Source organism: Meles meles, chromosome X (genome assembly GCF_922984935.1).
Source record: "Meles meles chromosome X, mMelMel3.1 paternal haplotype, whole genome shotgun sequence".
Lineage (NCBI taxonomy): Eukaryota > Metazoa > Chordata > Mammalia > Carnivora > Mustelidae > Meles > Meles meles.
This window is the reverse complement of record NC_060087.1, coordinates 101,217,376-101,238,318: the sequence shown is the minus strand read 5'-3', so window position 1 is coordinate 101,238,318 and position 20,943 is coordinate 101,217,376. Positions and strand designations below refer to the sequence as shown.

Genomic DNA, 20,943 nt, shown 5'->3' with positions numbered 1-20,943 from the left:
TTTTAAAGGTGAAGAGTGAGGGGCACCTGTGTGGCTCAGTTAAGTGTCTGACTCCTGATTTCTGCTCAGGTCATGATCAGGGTCCTGAGATCGAGCCCCGCATCGGGGTCCATGCTGGGTGTGGTGCCTGCTTAAGATTCTCTCTCTCTCCTTATCCCTTCCCCACCTTTCCTCTAAAAAAAATTAGTAACAAAGATAGAGAGGGAGTGGAAAAAGGGAAATTATTAGGAAGGAACCCATTGTTTTAAGCAAGGTCACCCTCCTAAGAGGAACGGAAAGGGTCTATCAGTAAAATTCCTGGTGCTGAACAGGAAATTCCACGTTGATTAGAGGTTAAAGGCTGAAACTGCAGTTAAGTACTAAGTCTTGCCTTACTGACTCTGGTAAGTGACACCATGCTGGGCCCGTGTTTTCTTTTTAACATGAATGATTAAGAAAAAAACCCTCCATGACATTGAAACCATTTTGCTCTAGTTGCAGAAAATAAGAGACCACATTACCATCCCTTAAGAGGACAGCTACTGAAAACTGATTATTAGGCTTAAACTAATTCTAACTGTTGGGGGTTGGTCCCCCATCATGTCTACCAGGATGCTCTCCTTAAGAATGTCCCTGTGGGGGGGGGGGGGCACCTGGGTAGCTCACTTCCTTGGGCGTCTGCCTTCAGCTTGGGTCATGATTCTGGGGTCCTGGGATCGAGCCCTGCATCGGGCTCCCAGCTCAGCGGGGAGCCTGCTCAGGGAGTCTTCTTTCCCCTCTCCTTCTGCCCCTCTCCCCCATTCGTGTTCCCTCTCACTTGCTCTGCTCTCAATCTCAAATAAATAATAATCTTAAAAAAAAAAAAGGAATGTGCCTCTGTGTGTGTGTGTCTGTCTGTGTGAACACACATGTATACTTGTATTTCTTTTTCCTTTCCCATAGTTTTCCTGCCACTGGTTGGGCGGGGGCGGTGGAGGGTCACAATCACGTTGGTGACGACAGACATTCTCTCCCCGGGGTGGGATGACATCATGGACAACAGACCAGCGCCACTCTCTGAGCTCTAAGGTGGTGCTGATGAAGGTCACACCCGTGACTCGGGTGACACGCTGCTCTGCCGGGGGGGGGGGGGGGCGCTGGCTGGGTAACCCTTCTTCACCAGGAACAGCCAAACCACCAGGTATGTCAGGATTGAGACCCACAGCAGCTGGCGGAGCTGGCCCTCCACTTCTCTTTGGCAATGACACACTTGGCCGTCCTGCAGGCGAACGCCACCGGCTGGAGCCCCTCGAAGCCACCTGCCCCGCGGAGCCGGTTCTCCCTCCAGGGCCCCTCAGCCCCGCCCCGCAGCAGCCCCACATGTATTGCCCTGAATGATCAGAAAGACAATTTATCAAGTACTTGTGGCCCTTCAGGTATGGCCGGCACAGGCTGTGCTGATATTAAGCTCGGTGCATGTTCTTATAAAAAAACACAGGTGCACCGAGCATAGCGGAGGAGCTTATGAGAAATGACTAGAAGATAAAACAGCCGTCTTGGATTTTTTTTTCCACAACATTTATTCTTTTAACTCCAATTCTGCCGCCACCCACTCCTCACAACGCTTTGCCCCAAAATAAGACCAAAGGAAGACATGCGGGTAATGTACAAAAAGACAGTATTTATTTCACTCAAGCTTTCGTATAAGAAGTTAAACAAAATGATCCCTAGTTGAAGGCATTACCAAAAATATTCTTAACATTGTTTCACGTGTCCCTTCAGGGCCCAGAGAGAGGAAAAACTTATCTGAACGAAAGAGTAAGAATGACCATCCTTATGGTGGGTTTCTTAGGAAGGCCGAGGGAAACACAATCCATATAGTTTAGGCGTAACATAGCGAAGGAACCTCCACTTTCCTACAGGTGATAGAAATCCCACTGACATATTCAAGTTCCCTTTTCGGTGACTATTGAAGAGCTACAGATATTCCTGTAATTCACTGCCTGCTTTCCCTCGACTATCTGACAGCTCAAAGCAGGGAATGGAAACCAAATGCAACGTCCCCACTCTGGGGCTATGACTGTCACCGTCTGCCGTCCCTTGGGGAATCATGATACCAAAGCATCCTCTCCCTCTCTGCCATCTAAATAGGATACCAGGAAAAATGGCCCTGGGTGAGACGTGTAGGTGTTTTGCTTTCCAGAATTATAAAAGACTTGACTGGGAGAGTATGTCAGACACAGGAAAACCCAATATTCTTTCTAGAGAATCTTGTAACATGGTGGGACACCCACTCCGCCTGTCTCCCACCCCAATCTGACCAAAAAAAAAAAAAAGGGCACAGGGAGGCAACACCCTGATGTCTACCTGTGCCAAGAAATTTCCTCTGACGAGCCAGGGCAAGCTGGTGGCCACCTTGGCCCAAGCCCACGGCGAACAGGCACCTCTGACCTCCTCCCGCTGTCCCCTAAGAGCGGGAGGGGCAAGTCGCAACATCGAAGCGCTGCCCGTGGGTGAGTGTCTGGAGAACTTGTAGGTGTCAAGTTGTCAAGTACCTACCAAGAATCGGGAGTCTGTGTGCATGAGGAGAGAGACTCTGGGCAGGGGTGGGGGGGCTGTGTGTGAGGGGGGCCTCTCGCTTCCATGCTTTAAATCTGGAGGAAGGAGGAGCAGAGGGAACATCTCAGTGGGTCCAATGGAGGGCTGGGTGAGGAGGAAACCCTAACTCAGTATGCAAAAAAAAAAAAAAAATGAATACAAATGTGGGAGCCTCAGATGCTATCCATATATGAAGCAAAACCTACTCATAACCAGCTGGGGCTGGAAGGGAAAAGGGGAAGACCTAACTATCCTTTTCTGAAGCCAAGAGCGAAGTGCGGAGTGAAAACTGCACCTCCTTTCTGTTCAGAAAATGCAGAGAGAAAACAGTAATCCTTAAAAACCTTCCAAGAAATGCAGACTCACGCAGCAGTTACAAAAACATGCAAGAATCAGTCACCGTTTCTGAGTCTCCCCACACTTTACCTGAGATGCAAATTACTCGCTGCCCCTCTAGGTGTTCTGCACAGCTTGACATCCTGCTTAGATGTGCTGCCCTGGAACGTGGGTGAGCGCGGCAGGGGAGACTGGGCATGGGAACTGGCGAGTCGAAAGGTCTGGCAACTGACCAGTGGAGACAGAGCAGTAAAGAACAGGGGAGTCTCGGCTAAGACTGTCACCCGCCCGAGCAAGTGCCTCTGGGCTGGGGGCCGAGCGCAGGGACACAGGGTGAACATCTGACCAAGCGGTGGAGGTGAAGAAGGCTCAGGCGGCCCACCGCACCCCCAGCGAGCCCCCTTCCCTCCGCTGGGCGGGGAGGGCGGTGGGAGGAAGGGGGAGCCTGCCGGGGCTTGGAAAGGAGCCTCCCCTGCCCCATGCCTGGGCCTCTCAAAGCAGGGACTACTGCTGCTCACGGGGCTGATGATTCCAGACTGCTAAGAGATTTAAGAGCCACAGACATTCCTCCATGAGATCCCAAACAGATAAGAGATTTTATCAATTTCGGCTGCAAGATGTTCTCCGTGACTCCGGGTTGGCATTAGCAACTGCACCCAAAATGCGCTTCACACAACAAATCAAACGTAGTTGGTATTGCTGGACACAGAATACAAAGCAGGCACAGATCCCTCAGAAATTGTTGCAACCCTTGGTAAGATGAACTCTACCGCCATCATGGCCTTTGGCTTTGTCCCTGACTTTGAAGCCTTCGCAAGGGCCGTCTGCTTTTATAATTCAACAACAGGGACTCGCCAGAGAGCCCCTCAGGTTTTGTTTCTCAGACTCAACAGAAAGGCAGGGGTTCTTTTGGAGCTGCCTGTTTGCAAATGGCCCAGTGGTTTCAGTTTCCGCTTCACGAGTTCCCAGATAACAAAATGCAGAACGGGATGAATCTTCACAAGGTCACATTGAAGGTTAAAATAAATTATCCCCGTCACTGAGAGGCTCTCTTCAGGTTTTCTATCAGCACCACAGAGTCGGTCTCTTCTTTGGTTTGCTTCTCGTAGATGTCGTACTTCTTCCAGTGCTGGAAGGAAGGAAAACACACAGGATGACTCTTGTAAACAATGTTCTCTCCCTGAGATCCCGCAGCCAGGGATTATTCTTAGGTTTGTGTGCGCGGAACCATGAGTGCTTGTTTTCCTGCCACGGTTTTGGTTTGGGGGGGTTTTGTTTTGTGTTGTTTGTTTTTGACTAAGAATCTTCATCTATTTGAACAATTCATGAAATGAAACAATCGGTAATTAACATTCAAAGGAGAAGGGAAAGCATGGGATTGTTACATGATGTCTGACAGCTATCTCAAGAGAGAAATGCCGACATCCGGTGCCTGCGTGGCTCAGTGGGTTAAGCCTCTGCCTTCAGCTCAGGTCATGATCTCAGGGTCCTGGGATTGAGCCCCGCATTGGGCTATCTGCTCAGCAGGGAGCCTGCTTTCCTCTCTCTCTCTCTGCCTGCCTCTCTGCCTACTTGTGATCCCTCTCTGTCAAATAAATAAATAAAATCTTTAAAAAAAAAGAAAGAAATGCAGACATCTCTGAAACTGGAAACGAAGTCTTTTGAAGAAGAATAAAAGGGCGGCGTGCTTTTCTTACATTAACTGTTCCTACCTTTATTTTCTTGCCACTCCAATTTGCCCATCGCTCCAGAGAGATAACAGGCTCAAAAAGTCAACCAGCATCGAGGTCAATGGCAATATATAAAATGTCCCAAGAGGTCTTAGTGCAGTTAAAACTTCTGAAAGACCCTATATGGACAGTTTCATGTGACATCATTTGCAAGAAGTGGGAATCATGCATTTAAAGGCAAGCTCATCCTGAACTCAACGTAAATGCGTCTCTTAACGGTGAAAGCCAATATCCTGGCCTTTGCCTTCTTTCCTCAGAAATCAAGGGAAAGGGCAGAAACTGAGCTCAGTCCCCTCATCTGTAAAATAGAGTTGCGGGACTAAACTGGAGGTCAGCAAACTGCGGTGGAAGGGTTGGACCCAGCAGGCCGCCTGTTTTTGTAAATAAAGTTTTCTTGGCACCCCTCTTTGTTTCTGTGTGGTCTGCGGCTGCGTTCACGCTACAACGGCAAAAGGTGAGTTGCCCTAAGAGCAAAGAGCTGGGTAAGTCAAGAATATTTACTCTCTGGTTCTTTCCAGGGAAAGTGTGCCACCCCTGCACTAGATTTTTCCCAAGCTCTTTCTCTGCTTTGGATGTTTTCTGGTTCAAGAAGCCTCGGAAAGGAAAGGCAAAGCAGAAAAACAGAAACGAGAGCAACAACGACTATGCCGCTGCCTCAAGCTATACAGTTAGAGATGGACTGAGCAGGTCGGGAGCATCCCAGTCTTGGAGAGCACAGGCAGGGTTGAGCTGAGAGACACTGCTTCAAATATCCAAATTATTCTAAATAAATGAGTTAACCCTCATACTCCTAGTAGAATGGCTAAAATTAAAAAAAAAAAAATACTGACAATCCCAAGTGCTAACACAGCTGCAGAGTAACCGGTGCTCTCCGGCAGTGCTGGTGGAAATGCAAACTAGCACAGCCACCACGGGTCCTTACAAAATGAAATGGACACCGACTTTGTGACCCAGCAGCACCCCCGCCCAAGTATCCACCCAAGAGAAATGGAAACCTGTGTCTACACAAAGACCCCCACATGAAGGTTTATAGTAGCTTTCTTCATAAAAGCCCCAAACTGGAAACAAGCCCACCATCCTTGAACAAGCGAATGGTTAAATAAACTGCGGCGCAGCCATATCACGGCATGTTGCTTGGCAACCAAAAGGAATGAGCCATGGATACACACATCAACACGGACGGCTCTTAAATGCACCGTGCTGGATGAAATAAGCCAGACTCCAAAAATCTATGTGTTTGGTGATTCCATTCATAAGACATTCTGGAAAAGGCAAAACTTAGGGATAGGAACAGATGAGTGGTGGCAAGGGTATGGTGACGAGGAAAATGCTCTCGATGGTGACTGGCGTGAGTAGCAGCGACAAAAGCGCACGCCTGTGCTACAAGTGCAGCCGCGCAGAATAACTATGCACTTAAAAAAGAAGAACGTGTCTTTTACAGAAATCAACAAACCTGGCTTTTGAAAATGTGAAATGCACAGGATCTAATAAAAAACAGTCTGAAAAAATTACATAACCTTGAAATAATGGCTTATTCAATAAATGGCACTAAGACAACTGGCTAAGCATTTGAAAAATAAAGTTAAACCCTCCTTGATGGCCCACATGGATCAATTCCCTGTGGATAAAAGACCTAAATGTAAAAAACAAAATCAAGTAAGAACTAGAAAAATATACTGGGCAACAAGTACATCAATCTGAAACAGGAAAAGGCTTCCTACACACAAAAAATACAGAAGATTTGAATGCATAAAAAAGAAAAACAACATTAATCACCCTAAATACTACATAGAGGCAAACAGACAACAAGCCAAAGGATTAACAGCTGATAGATAAAAAGAGCTTTATGGGGTCACCTGGCTGGCTCAGTGGGTTAAGTGTCTGTCTTCGGCTCAGGTCATGATCCCAGGGTCCTGGGATTGAGAGCAGCGTCCTAACCCTAACCCTCCTCCCTCTGCCCCTCAGCACTCCCCGTGCATGGGCTCTTTCTCTCTCTCCCCCAAATAAATAAATAAATAAATAAATAATTTTAAAAAAGACCTTTAGGGGTGCCAAAGTGGCTCAGTCATTAAGCATCCGCCTTCGGCTCAGGTCATGATCCCAGGGCCCTGGGATTAAGCCCTGCATCAGGCTCCCTGCTTGGCAGGAAGCCTGCGTCTCCCTCTCCTACTCCCCCTGCTTGTGTTCCTTTTCTCGTGCTCTCTCTTTCTCTGTCAAATAAATAAATAAATAAAAATCTTTAAAAAAAAAAAAGAGCTTTACAAACTACCAAATTTCCAAAACATGAATATGGCAGGGAAAAAGAAATGGACAATGAACAAGAACTTCACAAAAGAATTCAAGCCCATGAACATATAAAACAATATGAAAGCTGATCCATAAAATGAAAACAAGATGCCCTTTTCTCGTCTGTGAATTGGAAAGAATTAAAAAAAAAAAAGATACACTCAGGCTGGCAAAAGCATGACGGAAGCACCGTTCAGACATACAACCTACTTATAATCTATGCTTCTTGTGAAAAATTTAAATGTATTTTAATGCCCCCCTTTCCTTAATATGAAGGAATCATACTCTATCTGTACCCAGGGTGTTTAACAGCATGTATTACAGATTCTTACATACCAGTAAAATTGAGCTACCTCATTTTCTTTACCCTCTGCATAATACGTCATTGCATGAATGCACCATAATTTACTGAATTGGTATCCTTAATAGATATTTAGCCTGTATATCCTTTCTGGATGACAATTTGTCACTATTAACCAAAGAATTTAAAAAGTATTAATCTCTTCTGATCCAGCAATCTTACCTGTAACACTATATCCCACCCAAAGAACAGAATACATATATATATGTATATGTCAATGTACAATGTACATATATATATATATATATATATATATATATATATAGCTATGACATGATGCCTATAATGATGACATTTAGAACTCATCTAAATGCCCCAACAATAGGGACTTGGTAAAGTATGTTATGATATATTCACACAATGGCAAATACTATATAGCCACTAAAAAGCATATTATAGGACCAGGGCTGACGAACTTTTTCTGTCAATGGCCAGATAATATTTTCGGCTTTGAGTCTCTGTCCCCAAAACTCGCTCTGCTGTCACAGCATGGAAAGAGCCACAGGTAACAGGTAAATGAACAGGTGTGGCTATCTGCCAACAAAACTTTTATGGATGCTTGACATTTGAATTTCAAATAATTTTCATGTGCTAAGACAAAATATTCTTCTTTAGATCTTTTCAACAATTTAAACATATAAAAACCATTCTTGGCTTGTAGGCTGTAGACAAGCAAGCAGCAGACAAGATCTGGCCCATGGTCTGTAGTTTACAGAGAAATCCTAGGGGGAAGGTAGTGGTTGGCAGCATAGTTTTGTTTTTGTTTTTAAAGATTTTATTTATTTGTTTGACAGAGTTAAAGAGAGAGAGCAAGCACAAGCAGGGGGAGCAGCAGGCAGAGGGAGAGGGAGAAGCAGACTCCTCGCTGAGCAGAGAGCCAGATGCAGGCCTCGATCCCAAGGCCCGGGGATCATGACCTGAGCCCAACACTTAACCAACTGAGCCACCCAGGCACCCCAGCAGCACAGGTTTTAAACGTCCCCTAATGCTACCATAAAAAACACAAATAGGAAAGGTAACCAGGGTAAGCAGGAGAGCAACTGCCCAGTCCACAGACACAATCTACGACAGAACCAGATCGAAATGATTCCCCCGTGAGCCCTGAAATATGAATGGGTGGCCAAAGCAGAGACAGCCACAAGAGTACAATGGGATCAGTTAAGGAGGAGGTACGGAGAAGGAACCGGCAGGACATCTGATAGATCTGAGAACTCTAAAATAACTCAAACCCCAGCAAGCTAATTTACGTACAACAACTAAGACCGGCAAGGGTTTGCCCTTTCAAATGGCGACAGTGCGAGGAGTCCATGCTGGAGCCTGGGAGCAGCCTGGGCCCCATGAACTCGCAAAGCCATCAAAAGCTCTCTTCCAGGGCCAAGTTCCACTCTGAGGAGTAACTGACGCACAATGACGCCACACTGACCCAGAGACCGGGAGGCTCAGTTGGTTAACTGCCCGACTCTTGACTTTGGCTCAGGTCACGATCTCAGGGTCCTGGGATCCAGCCCCGAGTTGGGCTCCGCGCTCAGAGGGGAACCTGCTTGAGATTCTCTCGCTCTCTCTCCCTCTGCCCTTCCCTCTGCTCACATGCACACACACGTGCACATACACATTCTCTAAAATAAATAAATTTTTAAAAAATCTTTAAAAAATGAAGGTGGAACCAGGTGGTGGGTAATAGGGAGGGCACGTACTGCATGGAGCACTGGGTGTGATGCCAAAACAATGAACACTGTTATGCTGTAAATAAACAAATAAAAAAAATAAAATTAAAAAAAAATGAAGGTGGATAAAAATTATTCAAGAGGATGTGACAAATACAGAAGACAGGCAAAGAAAACAAGGGAACGGAATAACTGAAGTCCAGATATTTTTACTGAAATTTAAAAAAAAAATCTAAGACGACATACTGAAAGGGTACACCATCTACTTCAGAAATCAAGCCTAGAAGACTAACAACATCAAGACATATTCTGGCAAAATTATTGGACTTGGAAGAAAAAAAAGCTTTTGACAATCAGACAGAAAAGACCAAGTGTTTGTCTTTAAAGTGCGCTCTATGCTCAACGTGGGGCCCAAACTCTAGATCCTGAGATCAGGAGTCGCACACTCCACTGACCAAGGCAGCCAGGTGCCCCAGGACCAAGGGTTTTAACACAGAAAATTATATTGTCAGCAGACTTCGACAACATTTTATGCCAGAAGAAAATGGATGCCACATTTAAGATACCCAAGGCAAGAACATGTGAGCCATGGATTTTATATCTAGCTAAAATGACTTTCAATTATTAATGCAGCAGACTCCATCAACGTGTAAATAATTCAGAAAATGTTGGTCCCACGAATCCTCCCTGAGAAAACGTTTAGAGCTTCAAACAACCAAAGTGACTGGAGAGACATGAACATGAAGACAGGCAGTAAGCATCAAATACATACACCCACACAGAATTACGACATCAGGAGGGCTCTGAGAGAGACACTATGGTACGCAATAGTTACCTGCACTGACGGTGCAGACACTGGAAAGCTTCAAAAATGAAGAGGGAACAGGGAAGACATACGGGAAAATGGCCTTTTCCAATAATCATCAAAACTAATTTGATAATTTGTCAGAAATTCAGAAATTTCTTCAGTTCCTCCTGTTGCTTTCTCATCTGTTACATTCAAATAAAATTAAATATAAGCATTTAATTAAAACATATCCTATGACTGGCTTAGGGTCCAGACGGGAGGATCAGGACGCCTGGGTTCAGGTGCCACGTCCGACTCTCATCCGGGCAGTGTGGATGCTAGCTCTGGTGTTGTGATCACGCTACACCTACTCGCCCGTGGGACCTCGCCTTCTTCATCTGTGTGCTGGAGGTAAGACCGACTGCGAGCTGGGGACAAATTACGGAAGGAAGTGCTTAGAAGAGTGTCTGATACACAGCAAAAATTCCCTAAGTACAAACTATGATTACTGTTGTCATTGTAACTACATTTGTCATTAAAAGTCCCATTTCTCTATGCTGCTCACATAACCTTAGAGATGGTTATGTCCGGGTGACAGGACGAAGAGCAGCTTTATTTTTCTCTCTTGGTGATCTGTATTTCTCATTTCTCTATAATAAATCCATGTTGCTTTTAAAAGAAAAATATTTTAAGTTTTAAAAAAGCATGCGGAACATTACACCTTCATTGGTTTCTAGTCGTTAGACCCAATGATTAGCTGGGTTGGACAGGAAAAAAAAAATCCATTTTAATGAGGTGAGCCCTGCAGCAGAAATGATATCCAAGAGATATTAATTTTTTTCAATTGTCTTTTTTCATTTCTAAAACCCAGATTACTCTCATTTTCACTCATCATCAGCATTGTGGCCTTTTCCTGAGGACTGCCTCTATGAATACGTCTGTGTAAGAAAAGGGAACAAATGCTCTGACCTATTATTCAACTTCGTGAATTCTATGCCAATATATTTTCCAAATTACTTGCCGAAAGAAAAATAAATCCACAAAATTACCCATCTGTAATTCAATTCTCACGCTGCCAATTTTTTAAAAAAAGGTAATCAGCAACAGAATAATAGCCAAAGATGAAAAACATCACAGGTAGAAAAAAAGAAAAAAACAGCATTTGGGAGGCTAACATGACTGGCTTTTCGTTGTTGGTCATCTAATCCTAGAAGAGCAGCAGGCAATACAGGTTCTTCTAGTTTAAAGAAATAAACAAATTTCGTGGTGTCACGGAACACTAAATGTTCATTTAAGAATACTTTCAAGGTCTGGTTAGTTCCCACAGTGAATTTTCCATAGAAGTGAAGTGGATTTCATGCCCCAAGCACTGGGTGAAACAGCGGCCTCTTGTAGGAATATAAGTCAACGGATTACATGCCCTGGTTTTCTTCAGATCGATATCCCCAATGGAAAGATGAACGACATGAATTGGAGATCGTCATGCCTTAAATATCATTGCAGCTAGGGCGCTTGGGTGGCTCAGTGGGTTAAGCCTCTGCCTTTGGCTCAGGTCATGATCTCAGGGTCCTGGGATCAAGCCCTGCATGGGGCTTTCTGCTCAGCAGGTAGCCTGCTTCCCCTCTTTCTCTGCCTGCCTCTGTGCCTACTTGTGATCTCTCTTTCTCTGTGACAAATAAATAAATAAAATTGTTAAAAAAAAATCAATGCAGCGAAAAAAAAAGAGAACCATTTGAGGGGCACCTGGCTGGCTCAGTTGGTAGCACGTGTGACTCTTGGGGGTTGTGAGTTCAAGCCCCACGTTGGGGGTAGAGTTTACTCAATTAAAAAAAAAAAGAACCAGCTGAATGTGGTATGAAGGGGACGAAGGTGGTGCCATTTAACATGGCTATGGCTCCAACCCCTCCCTTTAAAAATTGAGAAGTAAAGGCAAAGAACTAAACAGGTTACCTGCTTTCTTAGCAGAGAGAATTTCAGAATAACGGAAGAGCCAAGTTACTGACTCAAAGCCCTGCTTTGGAGAAAAGGGGCAGCTTACAAATGTAGATTAGGTGACAGAGGAGAAAAATCATCACTTCAGAAAGCCTGCTGAAAGTACTGATTCACTGCAGGAGACCAATGGCAACAGAGAGCATGAGCTACAGAGCTGAGCTAAGGTGCTGACAGGGCGCTAACCCAGCGCTGCGCGGACTGTCTTCAGGTGGTGAGGGGGGACTAAAGTGTCAAGGGTCAGGAGGGGACATCCTGTTACCACCCTACACTCAGTGCTCCATCTTCACGTCACTAATGGTGCCACGACTGGATCCGACCCATCCCCCCGCAGCTGGGGGACGGCTGGAAAAACTGCAGTACGGTGAGTGTTAGACAATATTAAGGGATATGAATCACTTTTAAAAGGACAGCCACACTATTTTGCTCATGCAGGAAAGCGGTCCTCATTTTTCTTTTCTTTTTCTCGCGTTCCTAGTTTTTAAAGATACATAGTGAAGTGAGGGGGACAAAAAAAAAAGAAGAAAGAAACAATTCAGCAGTATCTAGATGTTGACTCCCAGCTAACAAGCTGCTTCCCAACCAGGAATGCGAAGCTGGCACAGTGCGGAAAACAGAACTGGTTTCCAAGAAGCGGGGGAAGAATAGATAATGTTTTATGGATGAAACAGAAATGCAGATGTGGAGAAGCAAACGCCCCCCCCCCCACAGCCCCCTGCCCCCCAGCCGTGGCCCGCAGCCCAATTAGTCACGAAGGAAAGGCAAGCAGCAAAGCCACAGGAAGAAATGCTGTTGGCCATGGCGTTACTATAGCGATGAGCAAAACACTGTCAAAACACTAGGAACCTTAAGGAAAACTATACAGAGGATTTCATTTCTTCGTGGCCACACCTAAATGAGGTTTTTGGGTTTGTTTCCTTTTTTTTTTTTTTTTTAATTTTTTTTTATTCCCGAAGAACCACAGTGGAGAAGGAGTATTAGGAAAGGGCAGGGATTATTCCTCGGGATTAGGAGCCGGTAACTCTGGGCTACTATGGCCTCTGGTTCAGGTTCTGCCATGACCTCTCTCGGTGACAGTCCCTGAGAAATGTCTCTAGGGCCCCCACCGTCCCCATCTCTAAAAATGAGGGGTTAGGACTAGCATCTTAGCATCTTAACAGTTTACGGTTAAAGACAGATAACTCAATGCAAGAAATGTCCACCTCACTGGAGGACCCCCAGGGCCACATTCATTCTATAATTCGATAATTCTAGAAGCAAAAGGCTCATCTTTCTGCTGCATATGCAGCTCCACTGGGTGAGGATTGCTGTCATGTAGAGAAAAGAAGCTTACTCATTTGCTTAAAGAGAAAACATGAAAATTTGTTCTATTACCCTTCCTCCCTGTCTGGCATTTTCATTATACTTTCGGTTTTAAAGCCTGATTTTATTTAATGGTCTGCAACCACCACAAACAAAAACATCTTATGCTTTTAGCAGTCCATCTTGTCAGTATATCTGCCTCGCTAAATTATAGAATTCTCTGACTCATCGGGACAACGTATTATCCTCTAGACAGCAAATTGAAAAAAAAAGCAATTTTCCCATCTCTGAGAAAGATAATTGATCTGATTTAGCTGTCAATGTTACCATCATTCACTCTATCACTCAGGCTCAAAACCTTGAGATTATTTTTACTCTCTGTACCTTTCCTTGCCCACAGACTCCCCAAGCTGTAATGAGTTGCCTTTATTAATGTCTCTTGCGTCGATCCCCTCTGCTGCCACCTATGTTCAAGTCCCTACTACCTCTTAAACCCAGATGACCGAAATAGTCTCTTTCCCCTTAATGACTTCGTGTAGGGTTCCTTTTCATTATGAAAATAATACATGCTCATTATAGGCAATTTGGAAATTTCAGAAAGGTACAAAATAACCCAATTATCGGTGTGGCCCTTCTGTCCAGAGATGATCATTTTGATCCCTCTCCTTCCACTCTTGGTTCTACATGTATATTCATGCGTTTTTATCCAAATTAGGATCCAGTGAAGTCTGCGGGAAGTCTTCTATCGCGATTATTTTGCTGTGACATTAAATGCTTTGAAAACCTAGCTTTTTTTTTTTTTTAACTAATTCTCTATTGTGGATGATTCACTGGCTAAGTTTTTCATGTTAGAGACAAATGCTGCATTGCCCGTCCCTGTGCCATTGTTGGGTTACTTCCTCAAAACGGACTCTTAAAAATGTAACGATCAGATCAAAGATTCTTGTGACATTTTTCCAAGCTGCCCTCCAGAAGGAAGAAACACTGCTCTGTAGGAAGAGGCGCCCGCTCCCTCCGCACTTGCGAACGTTGGCCATGATCACTTTTCAGACTTACTAGGCTGGACATTTCTATCTCCTCCATGCTCTGGCTGCAAGTCCTGCATATACTAGTGAGTCCAGACATGTTTTCATGGGCGTTGGGCATTTGCATCACGGCACTTTAACTCGTCTTTGTTCTGCTGAGAGGGGCAGTGAGTGCAAACGCCTGAGGCGTCTGGCAGGTCAGCTCAACTGTGAAACCAGTGGGAACTGGGATTGGTAGGCCCTTGGAAAAAGTGGCGGAGTGTAAGGCCGCTGAAGCTTCCAGACTGAAAGCCTTGAAATACACCACGCCGGCCAAACAAAAGCCTGGATGTGGCAAGTCTGGGACTAGCTTCCCAGTTTGCTACCGTGCCTCCGCCTCTAACCCGCTCCCTTCACACTGCTGTCAGGCTGCCATTCCTTATGCTTCCCCACAGGCCAGCCATAACGGGACTCCAGACCTTTTCCTCAGAAGGCCCCGTCCCCACCCTCTCCCCTTCTGTCAAGGAGAACTCTCCGAAGGTAGTGAGCTTCTTGAGGACACTCTCTCGTACAAGAGGCAATGCAGCAGAGTGGAAAGAGAGAGAGAAGTCTAGAATCTGACCGTGCCGGGTCAAATTCCCCCTTACTACCTACTAGCTGTGTGACCACAGGAAAGTTAGCTAACCTCGCTGAGGCTTCATTTCCTCATCTGCGAAAAAAAAATGGTACTAACAGCACCTTTGCCGAAGGGCGGTTATGAGGACGCAACAAGGAACAGAGGCCAAGCTCCTGATATGCTGTGTCCACAGAGTGGACTTTCAGGGACCTGTTAGAGGTGTCCGAGGACCTGCACGGCTCCAGCCCCTGGCAGCTCGTGCACTGGCTGGGGAGATGGAGAGAGCGACGGGGTCATCCTAAGGAAAGTAGTCGCCCCAGTGTTTTTCAAAGTGGGTTCTGCAAATGATCTTGTCAGAATAGGAATCCTCTGTGGGCTCCTGTCAAATAGGCAGATTTAAGGAGCAGAGCCCACCCCAGACCTGTGCAGTCAGACTTTCTGGAGGTGGGGCCGGGAGGCTCTGTTCTTGCAAACACTCCAGTTGGTCCTGACTCCACAGAAGGCGAAGAGCCACCAGCTGCCACACTGCCCCTCGGTGACAGCGTACCATCTCATCAGGCACATGACTTTGGGACCCACCTGCCTGGTGGGGCCCCATCCCCCGGGGTCTGGCAGCGTGACCATGACTCAGTGAAAAAGTGATTCAGATGCAATCTCCCCGGAAACACGTGGGCCCCCCTGCCTTCCCTCCCCTGCTGTATGTCATCGCTGCTACTGTGAATCACTTGTGATGACAGAAGGTGTTTGGCGGGGGAGCGCCTGGCTGGTTCAGTCAGCACAGCATGGGACTCTCCATCTGGGGGTCATGAGTTCAAGTCCCATGTTGGGCGTAGAGCTTACTTTTTAAAAAGAAAAAAGAGCTGTTTGCAGATTAACAATAAATGGAAAGTGTCGATGCTCGTGGTAATCAGCGAGGCTGGCCGGGCGCTCACGAGTGCCTGCACGCTAAGCCGCCTTTATGCATTCAAGTAACCGGACCCACACACCACCACGAGGCAGGAGCTGTCATTACCTCCACTTTACAGCTGAGAATAGCAAGGCCCTGAGAGGTTGAGGAAGTTACCTCAGGTCAGACAGATGGGAAATGAGATTTGAATCCAGACAATCGGACTCCAGAGCCCAGACCATTACATGCTAGTGGCTGTGCTACTTCACTCAATTAATTGCCCCGAGCCTCATTTCACTCATTTAAAATCTATGTAAGAATAGTGGTATTTATCCCATCTAGTGTCTTCATTATTTTATTTGGGTGAATGTGCTTCTCAGAGAAACCTGACACTCTTGGGCTCCCCTGGGGTCTTGGGTTTTCCAGCCACAAATTCCAGCATGAGTCTGCAGCTAACCATAACAGTTCGGGTGGGTTTGCCTCGTCTTCGGAGGCCAGTTTTCCAGGCAACAGCATGAACAAGATCGGTTTCCGCGCTTCACCCCATCTTTCTATTTCCCCAAGGATCCAAGAGGCAGAAGCCCGGCCTACTAGACTGCTTTCACCCCGGAGGCTCCACTCCTTGAATGTCTGGATTCAACAGATTCCCTGCTCCGGGGACAGAATGAAGCCCAGCGACAGGAGATGGGCAAAGTGTTCTGAGGACTTCTCAAATAGTATGCTTAGTCTGAGATACCACATTATTTAATTAATTATTTTTTATTCTAAGTAGGATCCATACCAAACGTGGGGCTCAAACTCACAACCCTGAGATCAAGAGTCACACGCTCTACTGACTGGGCCAGCCGGGCACCCCTGGGGTACAACATGATAAATTCCTCTTCCTTGATATTTAGATAAAATGGAGATTAAAATAACCAATTTTAGGGGTACCTAGGTGTCTCAGTCAAGCAAGCGTCTGCCTTTGGCTCGGGTCACGATCCCAGGGGCCTGGGATCAAGCCCCACATCGGGCTCCCTGCTCAGCAGAAGCCTGCTTCTCCCTCTCCTTCTGTCACTCCCTCTGCTTGTGCTCTCTCTCTGAATAAAGAAATAAAATCTTTGAAAGAAATAACCAGTTTTGAAACAAGTTCTGACATATGCTACAACATGGATGAACCTTGAAAATATTATGCTAAGTGAAAGAAGCCAGACACAAAAAGGACAAATGTTGTGGGATTTCACTTACACAAGGTACCCAGAATAGGCAGATTCATAGAGACAGAAAGTAGAAAAGAGGTTACCAGGGCCTGGGGAGAATGGGGGCTTACTGTTTAATAGGCACAGTTTCTATCTGGGATGATGAGAAAGATTGGAAATCATAATGATGGTTGCCTGACACTGTGAGTATACTTAATGCCATTGAGCTGTACATTTAAAAATGGTCAAAATGGCAAATTTTATGTTTTGTACATTTTACCAAACTCTTTACAAATCCCACAGCCTCCCAACAAAAACCAATTTCGAACTTCATGGAATCAGGGCTTACCAGGGTATCATCGTTCTGATCTCCAAACATTTCTTTAAAAATCTTGCCAGGATCAGGAATTGGAGGGAATATAATGATCTTGAGCCTTTAAGAAAACAGAAGACAGTTTTTGGCCAAATCTTCCAACCCCACTTTAAAAAAGCCACATTAAAAGAAGACTTGGACTAAAACATGGTACAGAAGTCATCTGTAATGATGACGCAGCCGTGACGAAATTTCCACAAGAAGCTGAGAAACCGATGTCCTGAGATCACCCAGGATGGGTAGACCAAAGGGGCCATGAGGGTAAGCAGACTGATCATACCCTATCATCGTTAAACCTTTTTTTCCAACTTTATAGAGATATGTACTCAACAAATAAAAATGATATTTGAGATGAACGACATGATGCTTTGATACATGTATACATTATGAAATGATGACTACAATCAAGCGAAGTAACACGTGTCCATCACCTCCCACAGTTACGACTGTGCGTGTGTGTGCGTGTGTGCATACGTGTACGCAGGCAGGTATGTGTGCTCTCCATGATTTAAATAATGGTGCTTTACTCATGATTGACCTGATTGGGGCTTACTGCTTCTAATTTCAAAAAAAATAATATTCTGAGAACAGGGTACATTCTTCTTTAATTTTTCTTCCTTCTTCTCCCCCGTCCATCTTTGCACCACATAGTACTCGTTGGTGGGCCTACCTTACCTCCTGGGCCTGAAACACTGGTGTGACCCAGGGCTCCGTCCTTCGCCCTCCATCCCAGCTGCTGTGCAAGTGCCCTCCTCCAGTCTTAGGGCTTCGGGTCTGTTTACATGTCGAGGGCTCCCAAAATTCTATCTCCGGCCCAGACCTCTCCCTTGTACTCCAGGCTCATCACACTACTACCCATTCAACATCTTTACCTGGGTATCTACTCGGCATCTTGAACTTCCATTCAGACCTGAAGCCCTCACCTTCGCCCTAGAGCCAACACTCCTCACAGTCTTCTCTGTCTCAGCAAATGGCTCCGGCGTTCACTCAAGTTGCCGAAGCCCAGAAGCCTGAGCGCTCCTCGAACCCTCAGTCCTCCCTATACCTCCACGGATGGATGAGCAGCTGTCAGCAAGTGCCCTCAGTTTGACCTTCCAAACACAGCTCACCTCTGACCACAGCTTAGTACCTCTGCTGCTCACCTCCTAGGTTAGGCCGCCCACCCCTTGCCCACCGCACACCACAACGTCGCCTCACCGGCCTAAACCGCCGCCATCCGTGGCCAAGCCAATTCTTCGTTCAGCAACTGCGCTGACCTTTCGTGACAGTAAAATCAGGTCGTGTCCCTTCCCTGCTTAAAACTCTCCAATGTGTCCCCATCACGCTTAGGAAAAGAAAAATGTCAACCCCTGCCACGGCCTATGGGAGCTGGCTGCGCCCACCTCTCTGGCCTCTCTCCCGTCACTCTGCCAGCAGGCGCAGAGAACCTTCCCTCAGACACAACCTGCTGATGTTCTCTTTCCCACAGCTTTAAGCAGCAACCTGTTCTGCATTAATACTAGCCAAGTTGCTTAATTAGTAACATTCTCCATTTCTAAAATTTTGTTCCAAGGGCTACCAACTATCTGTGGCTATATGAGGCATTTGAAAGAGGAGAGTGAACATGGGGCCTACCGATCATTCTAGACACATGCAAAGGGAGCAGCTCCTAAGCGGGGCTAGGGGAAACGAACCCAATTTTCCCCACCAGAAAATGGGCACAATAAGCCTTCTTTGCCATGCCATACTACCAAAAGCCATTTATACCCAAAGTGCTCCTGATAGCTGGGGAAAACACCCAATACCCTCCCAGAGAGTAGTAACTAGAGCCCCAGGCCAGTAGAAACTGCCAGGCCAACCACAGCGGCTGCCTCACCTTTTGAGATAAAGCAGAAGGACTATGACGGCGCCCGCAACGATGACCGGAGTGGCGAGCAACATGCTTATGTAGAACGTGGGATCGGTATTCTCACCTGGCAAATGGAAAGCAAACACGAAACATGAGAGATCAACCCCTTTTAGAAAAAAAATACCAAGCAACAGTTGGATCAAAATAGTGAGATCACAGCTCTTTCTGTACTCCACCCAACCTATTTTCCCCAAATCTTCAATCATCTTGTCTTCTGTTCCCTTCATCGTAAACAACACAGTCCTGTTCTAGTGCCTAAAACGCCAAGGATGAATAAACACCTTGAGAGTTATCCAAAACCAGGGTATTTTAACTAGTTTCAGACAGTACGCACAATGTTACACCGGTTAAAAAGGTCATTTCATTAACAGTGACCACCTTTTCTTATTGGTTCCTTAACCACTATTAGAACATGTAAATCAATCCTAACTGCCACTACTTCTTAACTGAGCATCTACTATATATGCGATACCAACCCAAGGGCTTGTACATGTTTGTATCTATGCCATACAGATACATAATAGTATCTCCCATTTCTACAGATGAGAAGGACAAAGCTCAGCGAGGTTCAGTGGCTCGTCCAGAAGGGTTTTGAAAGCGATGCCATCAAGCCTCAAATTCAACACTGTCTGAAAAGTTCCAGAGCTTTTCATGAACAGCCTTGCTATACCTCACTCACAGAATGCCGTGTCTACTTATATGCTCGTATTTCCCACTAGGGCATGACCATCTAGAAAGCAACATCAGAGCCTAAAGTCATTGTGTTAGTTTCTAAGGTGACCCCAAATGATCACGGCCTCCTGATACTTATGTAATCTCCTCCCCTTGAGGGTGGGCTAGACTGACTAACTCGACTGTAAAGAACTGAAGAGCAGTGCTGATGTCATTTCCAAGATTAGGTTACAAAAGACTGTGATTTCCACACGGGTGTTCCCTCACGCACTCTTGCTTGGGTCACTTGCTTGAGCAAGCTAGCTACTGATTCATGCGGCAGCCCTGTGGGGAGGCCCCACGGGCAAGAAACCGAAGGAGGCCTCTGCATTAGCTCCCTAGGGCTGCTGGAGCAAATCACCACATGCCAGCTGGCCTAAAACAGATGTGCCTTGTCTCACGGTGCTGGAGGCTAGAAGTCCAAAATCAAGGTATCCGCAGGGACATGCTGCCTCTGGAGGCTCTAGAGAAGAACCCCTCCTTGCTTCTTCTTAGCTTCTGCTGGATGCCTGGAATTGCTGGTGTTCCTTGGCTGCAGCTGCATCACTCCACGCTCTGCCTCCCTCCTCACGGGGCCTTTTTCCCCATCGGTGTTTCTGGGTATCCTGCCTTCTTACGAGGATACCAGTCATTGGATTTAGGGCCTACTTGGAGACAGTGGGGCCTCATCTTAACTTGCTTACATCTGCAAAAACTCTATTTCCCAATGAAGTCATGTTCACAGGTGCAGGAGCTGGCACCCGAATGTACCTTTTCGAGGGATATGATTCATCCTGCCTCCATCCATCAACAGCCTGCAAGGAATGGAGGCTTTCCAACAACTACATAAGTGAGCCTGGAAGTGGCTTCTCCAGCCCCGGTCAAACCTTCAGATGAGGCTGCAGGGCCCACCAACAGCTTGACTGTAACCCCATGAGAGAACTTGGGCCAGAGGTACGAGGCTAAGCTGGGCCCTGATTCCTGACCTACAGAAACTGTGAGATGGCAAATATGTGTCTTTTAAGCCACCAAATGTTGATGTGCTTTGTTATGCAACATGACCTAACTCATACAACCATGCCTGGCCCATAGCTTATTTAGTCCTTCAATTAACAGGGAACTGCCTACCTCAATAATCTGTTTCTCTGACTGTTACAGAGCTATTAGAAAGTTCTTCGGTTATTCCTATTTTGCCCCATGGAGCCACAAAAGAAAATAACCTATTCCCTCTTCTGCCTAACGACCAATATTAGCCCAAATATTGGAATTCAGTGATCAGGACTCCTTGCCTCTAAGC

At 46.0% G+C, this 20,943-nt stretch overlaps 1 protein-coding gene across 2 annotated transcripts in view; it reads right to left on the bottom strand.

Annotated features, from left to right (window-relative positions):
- Positions 1-1,619: 1,619 nt before the first annotated feature.
- IL13RA1 (interleukin 13 receptor subunit alpha 1) overlaps positions 1,620-20,943 on the bottom strand; it is a 56,090-nt gene continuing 36,766 nt past the window's right edge. The window contains exons 9-11 of one of the 2 annotated variants that reach the window (XM_045995093.1): positions 18,924-19,020; positions 17,045-17,129; positions 1,620-4,021 (exon numbers count right to left, since the gene is read on the bottom strand). In XM_045995093.1, the coding sequence (XP_045851049.1) occupies positions 3,929-4,021; positions 17,045-17,129; positions 18,924-19,020 (275 nt within the window). In that variant the 3' untranslated portion in view covers positions 1,620-3,928. Of the gene's footprint in view, positions 4,022-9,075; positions 10,149-17,044; positions 17,130-18,923; positions 19,021-20,943 lie in introns of those variants that run through there. The other variant, XM_045995094.1, reaches the window with a different exon arrangement.